This window comes from Ailuropoda melanoleuca, chromosome 2 (genome assembly GCF_002007445.2).
Source record: "Ailuropoda melanoleuca isolate Jingjing chromosome 2, ASM200744v2, whole genome shotgun sequence".
Taxonomy (NCBI): Eukaryota; Metazoa; Chordata; class Mammalia; order Carnivora; family Ursidae; genus Ailuropoda; species Ailuropoda melanoleuca.
Window position 1 is genome coordinate 141,597,685 of NC_048219.1, and position 12,749 is coordinate 141,610,433.

General features: G+C 40.7%; 1 protein-coding gene across 3 annotated transcripts in view; it reads left to right on the forward strand.

Annotated features, from left to right (window-relative positions):
- Positions 1–12,749, forward strand: part of MAP3K20 (mitogen-activated protein kinase kinase kinase 20) — a 165,371-nt gene that overhangs the window by 117,125 nt on the left and 35,497 nt on the right. For 2 of the 3 annotated variants that reach the window (XM_034654751.1, XM_034654750.1), the window contains exon 11: positions 2,132–2,267. In XM_034654751.1, coding sequence (XP_034510642.1) covers positions 2,132–2,267 — 136 coding nt within the window. Of the gene's footprint in view, positions 1–2,131; positions 2,268–5,965; positions 11,327–12,749 lie in introns of those variants that run through there. The other variant, XM_011228925.3, reaches the window with a different exon arrangement.

Consider the following 12,749-nt stretch of genomic DNA (forward strand, 5'->3'; position numbering starts at 1 on the left):
CCGAACAGAGTCTGGGCACGCTGCATCTCTCCGGCAGGGGTGCGGGTGGCCGGGCCAAAGCACCGTGCGGACAGCAGCCCCAGGCCCCGGCCCTCTACCATCGAGCGTGCCCGGCTCTGCTGCCTCCTTCCGTCGCCTGCTTACCCCCCGCTGATTCCCAGGGTGGCTCATCCTTCCTTTGTTACCAAAGTTTCACCTAATTTTTTCCACAGTGATTTTCTCCCCTTAGTCCTCCATCTGGAAAATAAACACAAACTCATCTGTGAATGGGCATGATACTTTTGTCAGAAACACCCAGAAATATAAAACGTGGATTTTATGACCGTCATAATTCTGAAAGATTGCTGATTTAGTGCCTTTCTTTAGGGTCTGTAGTGTGACTCTACTTCTGTCGTTCTGTTATTTTCAAATGGCACCAGGAAGAGGGCTGGGGTTGTTGACAGCCGATGCTTTTACACTCACTCGCGACCTCCCTGGCCCCGCGGTGTACCTTTCAGACAACTGGTGAAGTGCCAAGCCCAGATCCAGACCCCCCTCAGGATCCAGACCCCCCTGTCTTGGATGTTGCCAGTTATTGCCCACAGCTTTTTTGTTTTCATTTAGTTCTCATCCACAAGGGCACCGGAATAAGCTGGCCATCTATTCTAATTTTCCCTGGAGACAAACAGGCAGCTTTGGGTTACATATATCCATTCACTTACGTCTGGGGCAGTACCTTCCATCATCAGGGTCCCAGCAGCCTCATGCCGTGGGTCCAGCAGGTCTGTCCCTGTGGCACCCGGAAGCAGCACTTACAGCTAACCGCAAGCCGTCAGCTGCTTCCAGGCCTTTCAGACACCCAAGGGAAGGAACTTCCAGCTACTGACACACACACACACACACACACTCTGTGATGGCCCTGAAGGAAGAAGACAGCTTGTGTTGAGCCATGTCAACAGTTCACTTTCTATGAAGGACGGGTTCCTAGAACTGGACATATTCCCAGGGGTGAGCTTGGTCAGCCTATAGAGAGACTGAGGCGGGAACTTCCAAAAAAAAAAAAAAAAGACTTCGAAAGAATCTTAGAGTTCATCTGGCCCACACTTGCCTGTTTATAAAAGTCACCTGGGTCTTTTATTAAATAACAGAAATTCCTAGGCCCCACCCAGCCCTACTGAATCATGAGCTCTAAGGAAGGGGCCTAGGAATCTGTGTTTTGTTGAGTATTTGTTAAAAAGCTGCCCAGATAGTTACTAGGATCAGGCAAGTTGGGGAACCGATTTAAGATAATCGTCACCCCCTCTAGCTGAGGAAACCGGGTCAGTTAATCAGTTGACTGAGGCACCCAGCTAGGGAACCAGGTGAACATGAATTTGCTGGCGATGGGACATGGAGCACCTAACCTGAATATCATTTTTCCCATCTCTTTATATGGGGTTAGTACCCGTTGCTTGGGGTCATGTGTAATAGCACTTTCTAAGCTGTAAAGGGTACTTGAATATCAGTGTTCGCTAAGTAGCGAAACCAGCATGTGGCTCCATAGCTTAGGCCCTACCAGTGGGTCTCTGATGCTTCGTTAAGGAAGGACTTTGCACTTTTCCTAAACTAGAAACTATCTCTTGATTTTGTAGGATATGACAGATTTCTTATTCTCCGTTCTTATTTACTGTTTGGTTTAGAAGCACAAGTTTTCCCAACCTCACAGAGAAAAAGGATCTGATTTATGGTTAGGGAGTGGGGGACAAATAGGAGGAAGGTGGTCAAAAGGCATAAACTTCTAGTTACAAGATACGTAAGTCCAAGGAACGTAATGTACAGCATGACTCTAATGTATTCTATATGAAAAAATTGTTTACAGAGTCTATCTTCGAATCCATATCACAAGAAAAAAATTTTTTTTTTGCTTTTTCTGTATGAGATGATGAATGCTAATGAAATTTATAGCGGTCATCATTTCACAGTATGTGTTACTCAAACTAGTATGCTATACACAAACTTCCAGAGTGGTGTAGGTCCATTATATCTCAATAAAACTGGTGAAAAATAAAAGCACAAATGTTAGCCTTTCACACTGATTAAGCATTCTGATGAACCACTAAAATTTAATAACTCTTGAGCAAAGCTGAGACTTAAACCAGTCATCTCTGTGCAGGTGCGAAATTGAAGCAACTCTTGAGAGGCTGAAGAAACTTGAACGGGACCTCAGCTGCAAAGAACAGGAGCTCAAAGAACGGGAAAGACGTCTGAGGATGTGGGAGCAAAAGCTGACGGAGCAGTCCAACACCCCGGTGAGTGCTCCCAACAGGGTAGCTCAGCCTCCCACTTAGAAGATGGAGCCTAGCGGGCAGCATGGCAGCCCTCCCCCCCAAGCTCCTCACTTTCTGCCTTCTGCCTGCACGGGAAAGGGGCTGCATTTACACTCAAGCAGCACGCAGATCTAATTTCAATTAACAAAATGCCAGAAATTTAAAAGAAAAGCTTAGCCTATTTCTGGCTCTTTTTCTAAGAACTGTTATTGTCAGTGTGTTTGTATATTAGAATTACAAAAATAAAATGCAGTATATTTTCATACCATCTGTTAGATCCCCAGAACATGTGCCTAAAGGCTGATTAACTCCATGGAGTCCATCAGTAATTAATAAGCATAAGGCCAAGGCAGCTAGCTGTCTAAGAGTCTTGATGTGGCAGAACTTAACCAAGGTTTCCTTCTAAAAGAAAGCAAACTTAGTGACATATAAATGACAAGCATTAATATTCCTCGCTCGATGTAGTGTTATAATCATTGCAGCAAAAGATTAGAAAAAGACTTCCCTTGGGACAAGCCTCCAGTATTTACTACACTTAGGAAATACTTTGGTTTTCTTCCAAGTCTTCTATTTAGAGGAAAATAAAAATTCTTTTTAAGGATTTCACTAGTTATATATTTAGCTTGTGCCTATATCTTCCATGATATATTAAAGTCTAATCAAATTTCAGCATTCTTCCCTGTTTTGAATGATTTATCATTTCAGGAATTAAGTTTGTCACTGGCTTTTTCAGGGTTTTTAATGGGTAATGTTTGTCCACTTTAAAATCACAAGTAATGGTAATATTAGAGGTAAACTTGTTACATATTTTAAATTCATTTTTGATAGTTGCTGTGGCAGTTATACCAAAAAAGTACTTAAGTGCCTTTCACTTTATGATCTTCAAAAAGCTTTCCTATTTTTAAAAGCCTTAATCTTCATTAAGCAGCCAGTGCCCATTTGCAAAGCATTTTCCAGTGCCTAAAGAATAAAATAGTTTGTCTCCTTTTCCAATTCGTGTGGAGAAGCAACTAGATATCCGAAAAAAGGAAAAGCAGTGAAGTTAAATGTTTATTATCAGATTTAACTTTTTCCAAAGTGACTCTGGCTGTGCAGGGATTTCCAAAGTAAGAACTGAATTGCTATACAAAAGACTGCCATGGGACATTAAAAGGTTCCACATTTATAAGTTCAGTGAATTTAACTTGCCCCTCAAGAAGGAGGTCGAGGGAAGTCTCCTGTTCTGGTTGAACTGGTACCAACCGGCAGACTCCGAAAGCACTGCCCTAGGGGTCTGCAAGGAGCACTGCTTCTCCCGGAGCTGAGGAGAGTCAGAAACAGGGCTGTCTCCTGAAGGCTGAGAGGTGGGGTTTTTGGTTCTTTTTTTTTTTTTTTTGAAATCTTAAGCTATAAAGCACTGCATGGCTTGACTCCTTCTAAATGTAGCATTGTAAGAAAAAACTTTAAAGTACCTATTACAGTATGCCTTAGAATCTTTCTTTGGTTTATTGGCATTAGTTTTGCTAAGAAATCGTGGGCTGCCTTGCACACATTATTGCTGTTAGTAACATAGTTGTGTAATAAATCATGAAACCACAGGGGAGTGCTCAGTAGGGTGTGTGCCTGCGTTTTAACTCCAGAAAACTTTCTGTAAAGGAACTGCTCTGAAGGCTACCGTCTAACAATGGACAGCATGAAGCATGATCTCAGAGATTTTCTTTTCTTTTTTTTTTTTTTAAACCTACGAGGCTAAGTTTTCTTTCTTACGGTATTTGCTTTTAATGTCTCTTCTGCTTAGAGCGGGTATTTCTGAAGGAAAGTTTGTGCTCAGGTATTTCTAAGTAGGTATTTTCTTTTATCCTTACATCAGTTTCTAGCTGACTTTAAATGAGGTTTCCGAGAGAAAGATAAAATAAACCTTTTAAAAAGAAAGTAGCTGGAGGCTTAGGCTTTCCGTGTGTATGTAGCCTCATCTTAATTATAAAAGTTTAATGTTTATGTAACTTCATAAAAAATGGAATTATTGGATTTATTTCAAGGAAGGACACTATTTTCTTTCCTGAAATGAAAACAGTAGTTGAAGGTATTTGGGAAGATGAATTCTCCAAACATAAATATGAACAATGTTTATTTTTTAATTGTTGTAGCTTGATGTAAAAATTTTCTTTTCAAAATAAAAACTTATTTGAGAGACATCTGTTGAGAATTTAACATAACGTGAGGAAGGACCTATGAAATAATAAATCAGCAACAAAGCACTCCCTAAGAGAATCTAACAATTGAAAACAAATCTGAAAAGCTGGGAAGTTTGGCTGCAAGGAAAGTAATATCCTGTTTCCAGTGTTAAAGGATATAAAGCAATTTTTTTTCTTCCATATAACTGGTACTTCCAAAAACCAGAAGCATATGAAGTTCTTATTGAGCTAACTAACAACTTTGGAGATCTTTTCCTAATAGAGTAAAATATTTTTTAAAAAACTCAACTCCAGGGGGCGCCTTGTCAGTTAAGTTGGAGGAACATGAGCCTCTGGATCTCTCGGGGTCATGAGTTCAAGCCCCACATAAGGTGTAGAGATTACTTGAAAAAAAAAAAAAAAGCAAGCTTAAAAAAAGAAAAAACCCAAAACTCCAATTTAAAAATTAGGCAATTGGCCTTAAAATATATCCTTACACCCAGGATGTAAAGATTATCCCATATGTTACTTGTACATTGTTTATCATAAATTTACCAATATTTAAGCAACACCAAAAAATATAAGCCTCAATTTGTTTATTCCTCAAAAGAAGAGGCAGTAACACTTTTTAGATCCTGACAAGTCTACCTCTGAAATGAGTTTGATCAACATTAATGGGGATAGGTTAGCTGTTCAAAATAATTACATAAGGTAGAAAATAGATGTCAGTATCCACTGTGAGAGGGGGAATTCCTAGAAAACAAATTCTGCTAAAAGAAGGACACTTAGAGAATAGAGCAAGAGGTAACAGTCTAAATTAATGACAATTTCCTCTCCTCCCAGTTCTCATTTGTATTTACATACTTGTTTATTATTACTTAAGTATTAGACATCTAGAATTTGTTCACAAGTGAATCGTGTCATAAGTTGCATAACTAGTATTATATCTAGCTGTAATAAATAATAAATGGAAACCAGTGAATACTAGACTCCTTTTTAGTTTAGAGTCAAATAGTAATCTAGATAAAAAGGAGATTAATGGCCCAGAAGGGTATTGACTACTGAACTGTTTTCATGCCTTCTCTGAGCTTTTATTCTTTGGTACAAGGTTTCTTGATTTTTTTACTTGAGATTTAATCTCTACTTAATTTCATTTTTAAATTAATAGTTACCTAAATGTTTCTGTGAAAGTGAAATTGGGAAAAATTAAGTGCAATCCTCGAAACTATTTTGTTTTAAGTGAAATGAGGGCTTAAAACTTGCGACTTCCTTCCCATTTGAAATCTGGCCTGCTGTGCTGCTTTGCAAACTTTGGGTTGTGATTTACTCTGTCATTTACAAATGATGGCAAATATGCTGGAGCCAAACCTGCCATTAAATAAATTCTCACATAATTCCCCACATTCATTTATTTCACTAATCATTTACCTTCTGTGCAGCACCCACTAATTTTGTGGTATCTATTTCCTTTATTTAAATTGGTCCTAATTTCTCTTTTTACTTCTGTCCTTTCTTCCCTCATGATAGCTTCTCTTGCCTCTTGCTGCAAGAATGTCTGAGGAGTCTTACTTTGAATCTAAGACAGAGGAGTCAAACAGTGCAGAGATGTCATGTCAGATCACAGCAGCAAGTAACGGGGAGGGCCATGGCATGAACCAAAGTCTGCAGGCCATGATGCTGATGGGCTTTGGGGATATCTTCTCAATGAACAAAGCAGGAGCTGTGCTGCATTCTGGGATGCAGATAAACATGCAAGCCAAGCAGAATTCTTCCAAAACCACATCTAAGAGAAAGGGGAAGAAGGTCAACATGGCCCTGGGGTTCAGTGATTTTGACTTGTCAGAAGGTGACGATGATGATGATGACGGTGATGAGGAGGATAATGACATGGATAATAATAGTGAATGAAAGCAGAAAGCAGAGTAATAAAATTGAAAATGTTTGGAAAAACGAAAGAAACTTGCTCGGTCTGTACAAAAACCAGTAAGGAGGTAGAAAACTAAGCACTGAATTTTTAGGCCAATCACGTTTCCATGACAGTCATTTCTTTAAAGGTTTTACTTTTTTTTTTTCCTGCTTACAGACAAATGGGGGGTGGGGGGAGTTAAGCCAGAAAGGTGTATTTAATGAGTCAGCAGATGTGGTGCCTGATTATAGAAATTTGTGATTCCATTACAGTATAGTATTTTAACTAATTACATTCTGGCTTTTTTAAACAAATACTTTAACGTTTGTATTGGATTTGATTTCATTTATTTAATTGCTTAAGAAGACTTACATTTTGAGAAAGCACTCTCACCTCCTCATTTTTCTTTGACACTGATTTTCCTGTAACACACTACATATTTTTTTCTTACGGTAATACACTGTACTGCCAGAAATAATTGATAGTGACTACAAAACCTAACAGTAAAAAAATTGAGATGAAAGAAGGCTATAACAAATACTCTTCAGAAATACCGAAATGCCAAGAATTTTCAATACTTAATGGCACAGCTACTCACAGAGATGATCTCAACGGTACGCTGGGAGAAGACATCCTCTAAGTTGAAACCAACAGCAGATGTTGCAGGCTTTCATACCAGCGCTAGCCCTGGAAGCTTCTGGACACCACACTACCATCTAAGCTTAGTTTATAAAAGGAGGAGGAGATGGTCTTGAAGAGGTACTTGCAGGCAGCACGAGTGCTCACACAGACCTGCTCTGCACCCCCACTGCGGTGTGTGCGTTTGTTTTCCCGAGGGACAGGGACATAGGTGTCCAGAGGTTTTAAAGAGGGAACTAATGATTCTGAAAGGAACAGCCAAGATAGGTTATACTTACTGAGACAGAAGCACCAGATGAAGGCCCCTTCTTATATCACACCCAGCCTTCCAGAGTTGTCTTTTTTCTTTGAACCCTGTCTCAGCCATGCCAGTGTTAAAGGGAACGTAGGTGCCGCTCCGAAAACCTAGTTTGCCAGAGAAATAGTCTCAGAATGTTATCATACATGTCAAAGCTTGTTTAAACTATAAAACACTGATAAAAAAAAACTACAAAACATTTGTAGTCATACACACACACAGAAAGGCAAAGGCACAAAACCTTTTTTCAGCCTGTATTGGAAAGAAGTGCCATTCATTTGACTATTAAACTAAAATACTTCTGGTGGATCTTTTTATGGGAAATTTAAGAAAGGATATCATCCTAGATATTATCTAATACTATTTCCAAGTATATTCAGTCATAAAAAGCCTCTTGAAATTTGAAACATGACATGCTTCTAATCCCTATTAACAGCTGAAAAGTATCACAAAACTATCAGTTCGCTGTGGCAGCTTTATTTGGAGAAAGATCGCTATTAAAATGTTCTGGGTGTGAAACGTAGAAGAGTCTCCCTACCACAGTGATAAAGAGAAGAACCTCGCGTCATATTGGGATTCAACACTGCCGTGCCATCTGTTAGAAATTATTTAACCTCTGTGTGTGTCTGTGCTCGTGTTTGACATGGGAGTAATAACAGGACCCACTTCAAAGGATTCAAAGGGTTACTGTAGGGATTAAATGAAATAATACATGTAAAGCACTTAACACAGTACCAGGCCCATGGGAAGTGGTCAGTTTTAGCCAGTGAAAAGATACTAAAAATATAAGTAGTTACAGTAACCTGGAAAACTAAGCGATCAATTTCAAGTCATGTTTGTTGAGTAGTAGGAAATGGAAGTTATAAAGAATAGCTTTCTGGAGAGATAAAAGAGAACATTCTTAGAATATAAACTATATGAACAAATGTAATCTGTTGCTCTTTGAAGACTACGTACCTGAGGCGTTTGCAGGCCCTGCTACTACCCACAGACGAAGCGAAACCAAAGCAGGTAGAGCTTTCCCCTAGGGGATGGGCTCCCTAGTACCCAGTGTGGCACGCCTCCATCTGTGCAAGCACGGATACACGCGCACCACTAGCTGGTGCCGGCGGCACGCAGGCACGGACACGGCACAGCCAGACACGTGCTCCCTCCCTCAGACGGTTGGCAGCTCCTGACTCCGCTGCCTGTCCTGGGGCGCGGTGGTCTGGCGACCAGAAGGAGAGAGCCAAAGAGGAAGCAGTTTAAAAGCCTCCTGCACATCTTTCTGGGTAAACATAAAGCCGTTTGTCCCACAGATACTTACTGAGCCCTGCTCTGTGCCAGGCACTGTTCTAGGGACCCTCTAGAGGGGAATGTTCGCGCTCACAGAGCACCCACGCCAGCGAGCAGAGAGCCTGACCGTCAACAGAACAAATGTGTTATATAGTACGGAAAGGTTTGACAAGTGCAAGCTGAAAAGGGGAGCAGGGGAAGAGGATAACACACACACGGGAGTGTTGCAGAGTTCACAGTGTGGGCACAGAAGGGCATCTCTGGGCTAATTTTGGGATCTGTGTACTTTATGTAAGAATGTAAACCCTGTCTCATGTAAGAATCATCAACAAAATCAGAACATATAAACAGAATGACACTGACATTTTTCTTCACTTACATATAAGCCTGTTGTAATTACACATAAAACTTTGGTGCATTAATGAAAGTAGCCAATTAGGGCCAAAAGAGAACGGTAACAGGACTCTCTATACGCAGACTGAGGTTTACCATTAATGAGGTAATATTTCCCTGATCTCGGTTTACCATTAATGAGGTAATATTTCCCCGATCTCTCAACCGCTGCCATTCTCCTCACCAGTATTCCAGAGATGGTCGTAGCTCAATACTCTACCAAGAAGAAACCTCAGGGATTTAGGATACAGCAGAATTGAAAGCTTCAGTGATAACGCTTGAAATTGTTCTCCACCTGGAATCGTAATTACCACACGGCATTATTTTACTCTCTGTTCCAAATCAATGTCTTTCTATGGTTTTGAACATCCCTAAAATCTGAATCATATAAACAAAATTTTAAAGTGGTCTCACTCTATCTGTGAAGATTATTTAGACTCTTAGTTTTATTACTTTTTAAAAGAACTGCTTATTACACAGAATTTCTAAAGATGATAATTGTGCAGCTTCTAATTCACTTTTCAGATCAGTTTTTGAGATGGCAAATTGATGCTGGATGTATTTCCAATTATTTGACTTACAAGAATGTACATTTATAAAGAGAATAATGAAAGAAACCTAAGAAATTTAAAAAGATTCAAAATGATAGTTGAAACTCTTAAGTTGTAATTGTCAGAGCCATACAACTAAAAATATAAGTACTCTTTTTCATCTTTTTTTGTGTATTCATAAAGTCGATCATACAGACTCGGAGGACGCCCCCCAGCCACTGTCGTCTGGGGCTCCTCATTGTGGCGAGTGCCGGGGCAGAGTTTGGGTGGTCACAGGGCCTGGGGGTGTGTTGCGTGCCCAGCGCCAGGGGCAGCCCCGCCCAGCGAAGAACTCTGTCCACTGTACCAACAGCGTTGGCCCTCCCTCCCCTGAGAAATCTGCTAAACCTGGCAGTTTTAGAGTTCGACTCTCATTCCTCCCCCTAAACAAACTTGATCAAGTCAAAAGACGTAACTTCAAAATGACAACTACTACACACTCTGAATTGTATAGGTTGGTGACATTTATCTTAAATCCCCACTTGTGGAAAAATGGTTTCTTTCCCCTGAAGCATGCTGGTGGAAACTTTATAAAACAGCAAAATTTACCTGGGGGAGGGGTCACTCTCCTAGTACACTAATTCCAAAATAAATATAACACACATCACTGAGGGAGCCACAGTTCTGCAGAGCAGCGAGGTGACTTTAAAAGGACTCTGTTGAAGTAAAAATCACATTTTAATATTTTACATTTAATAAGCAAGGGGAAGGGGCTGAAGGCACAGAGGCATATTTGTTTTGGATGCTCCGGGAAAGAGGAGGGCCAGCGTTCAGCCAGTGACTTTTAACAGGCAGCAGATCTGTTAGACTTCAACAGCTGAGCTTTCAAAACCGATCTGCATTAAAATCAGGGAACCGGAGGTAAGATGAGGGCGAGAGCCAGGATGACTTCTCACAGCACTAGGACGGACATTATTTTTCAGCGTGCTCGCTGGAGCCGTGAGCATTTCATAAAAGATCATCTTAAAAGCTATTCTGACTTAAATATTGATACCCTTTTTGGTTTTCGGTAACACTAGACTCGCCACAGGCCTGTACAACGAGCAGTGTTTCACCACACACATTAGTAACAGCATCATTTTTCTATAATCAGGCACCTTTTGCTGCTTTGGAGTCAGACTGTTTTCCTGTTCCGACTTAAGCACTTCCAGAGGGAAGAATCTGTTCTGTTCCTTGGGTTGTGGCATCGCCTGCAGCATTTCTGTGATGGGGAAAATGTGTACCAGGGACCGTGTGGGACTAGCGGCGGTCCCTCGGGCTGCCACGGAGTTGCGCTCTGGGGCCTGGGAGGTGCTTTCTGGCATGTGGTTATTGACTTTACAAACTAGCGTTTTAAGCACCTACATTGATTATTTTATATAATGTGCAGAATAGTTTATTTTTTAACGTCAGATACAGTACACTGCACATCCTGCTTTTGCACTTTTAAAAAATTTTGTACTACATAGAAAATATTTATATTCTTTGAGTGTGCGCTTTGAATAGAGGATGACATTATCACTTTTTTTTTTAAACAAAACCTTTTTCCTCAACTATTCTATTACAATGTTATTCTGAGCAAATCTTATGCCAAATATCTTGTATCGTGTTTGTATGGACGAACATTTCACTCGTGTGTGGTAAGACGACCAGTTACCGATTTCGTAGTTGGAATTTGATATTCCAGCACAGAGTCCACAATGTATTCAGAAATCCAAGTTGGTGTCATACATTTCATTTTGATGTGAACTTTCCTTTGCTTTTCTTGTTTTAAGACTCCATTTTGCAATAAACGTTTTGACAGTAAATCCCTTTGTTATGTGTTGCTGTGTATATCAGATCTTTGTTAGATTGGATTCCCAACATCTTGGAAGGAATCACTGTCACACGCATGCACACGAATGTGGGCTTTTCTCTCCCAAAATCAGTTGGGTGTAAATAACGAATCTGTAAAGCGATGGGGCAGTCACGAAGTGGATTTTTTTTTTTTTTAATCCCCAAAGAACGGAAGGCTTAGAGCGCACCCTGCAGCAGATACACTGACATGCTGAGAAGGTACAGAAAGCGTAAAGGAAATGGTAAACCACGATGTGGCTGGAGATCAGTAACTCTTACCCCCGTCTTGCCCAATTCAAACCATCTTGAAGCAGTGCCTGGTTCCAGCCTTCCTCTCACTGGTGTCTGCAAGCCTGGGGCACGAATCCTGCCGGAGGGATTATCACACTGGATCTTTGCCTTCCCCTTGTCCCATCTTGATGAGCCACCCTCGGGGGCTAGAGAACTCTTCCCCTCTCCTTTTGACCCTAAAACCAAATACATTGGTTTTGATTAGTTGTTACGTTTACAACTATTTAAGAAATACTTATTTATCTATTTTGTTTAGCGCACCATTTGGGAATTGTATACAAACCAAAACACTACGCGTGCCCCACTCCCTACAGAGGCTAGTCTTGATACAGGGAAATATTTCTGTAACTGGGTCTGTGTTCCTTGCACTCTTCAAAAAAGTGCCTTATTTCACATTGGTTTCTGTGATGGGAAAAGGGAATGACACATTTCTGCAGCTGTATTCAGCCGCCCTGGGAAGACAAGACTTGTGTATTTTCTGTGATCAAATTCAGTTTTAGATTTTCTTCAAGTCATTTTCCTTTCTGCATCATTGAAGCAGGTGAGTGCATGTGATGAAGCCGACATATGTCAAGTATTTCAGAGGAGGAGAGGGGCAATCCTAAGGGAACTAGGGCACATGGGGGTAGCAGGGTACACACAGAATAGCAGTGATTTATACCTTGCAGCTTAGCCATAATATTCAAACTCTGCACATTCAAATACATTGTACTTGTGGGTGTTTTTTTTTTTTTAATCTGCTTTTCTCCCTAGATTTTAACCATTGCTAGAGAGAATGTAAACATTTTAAGCAAAGCTGTTAAGCATTTCCCCTTTATCCTCCAACATGTCCACACCGCACGCAGTCTCCCGTGAGGTAAACATGCCCTCCTTTCCTCCTCTCTCCCACACCACTGCTGGTGTTTGGCCTTCTTGCTTCTCCTCGCCCAGAATCACTCCTCTTTTTCTTGCCCTATAGTACCCAGCTCAAGCCACCATGTCTTCCGTTCCCCCATCTTAGTCTATGAAACCCTTGCTTTTCCGTGCTAAACCCAGAGAATTGAGCGTTTTAGTAAATGTACCTTGTAGTTGTATTCATTCAACAACATGGTTCAACAAAAATTT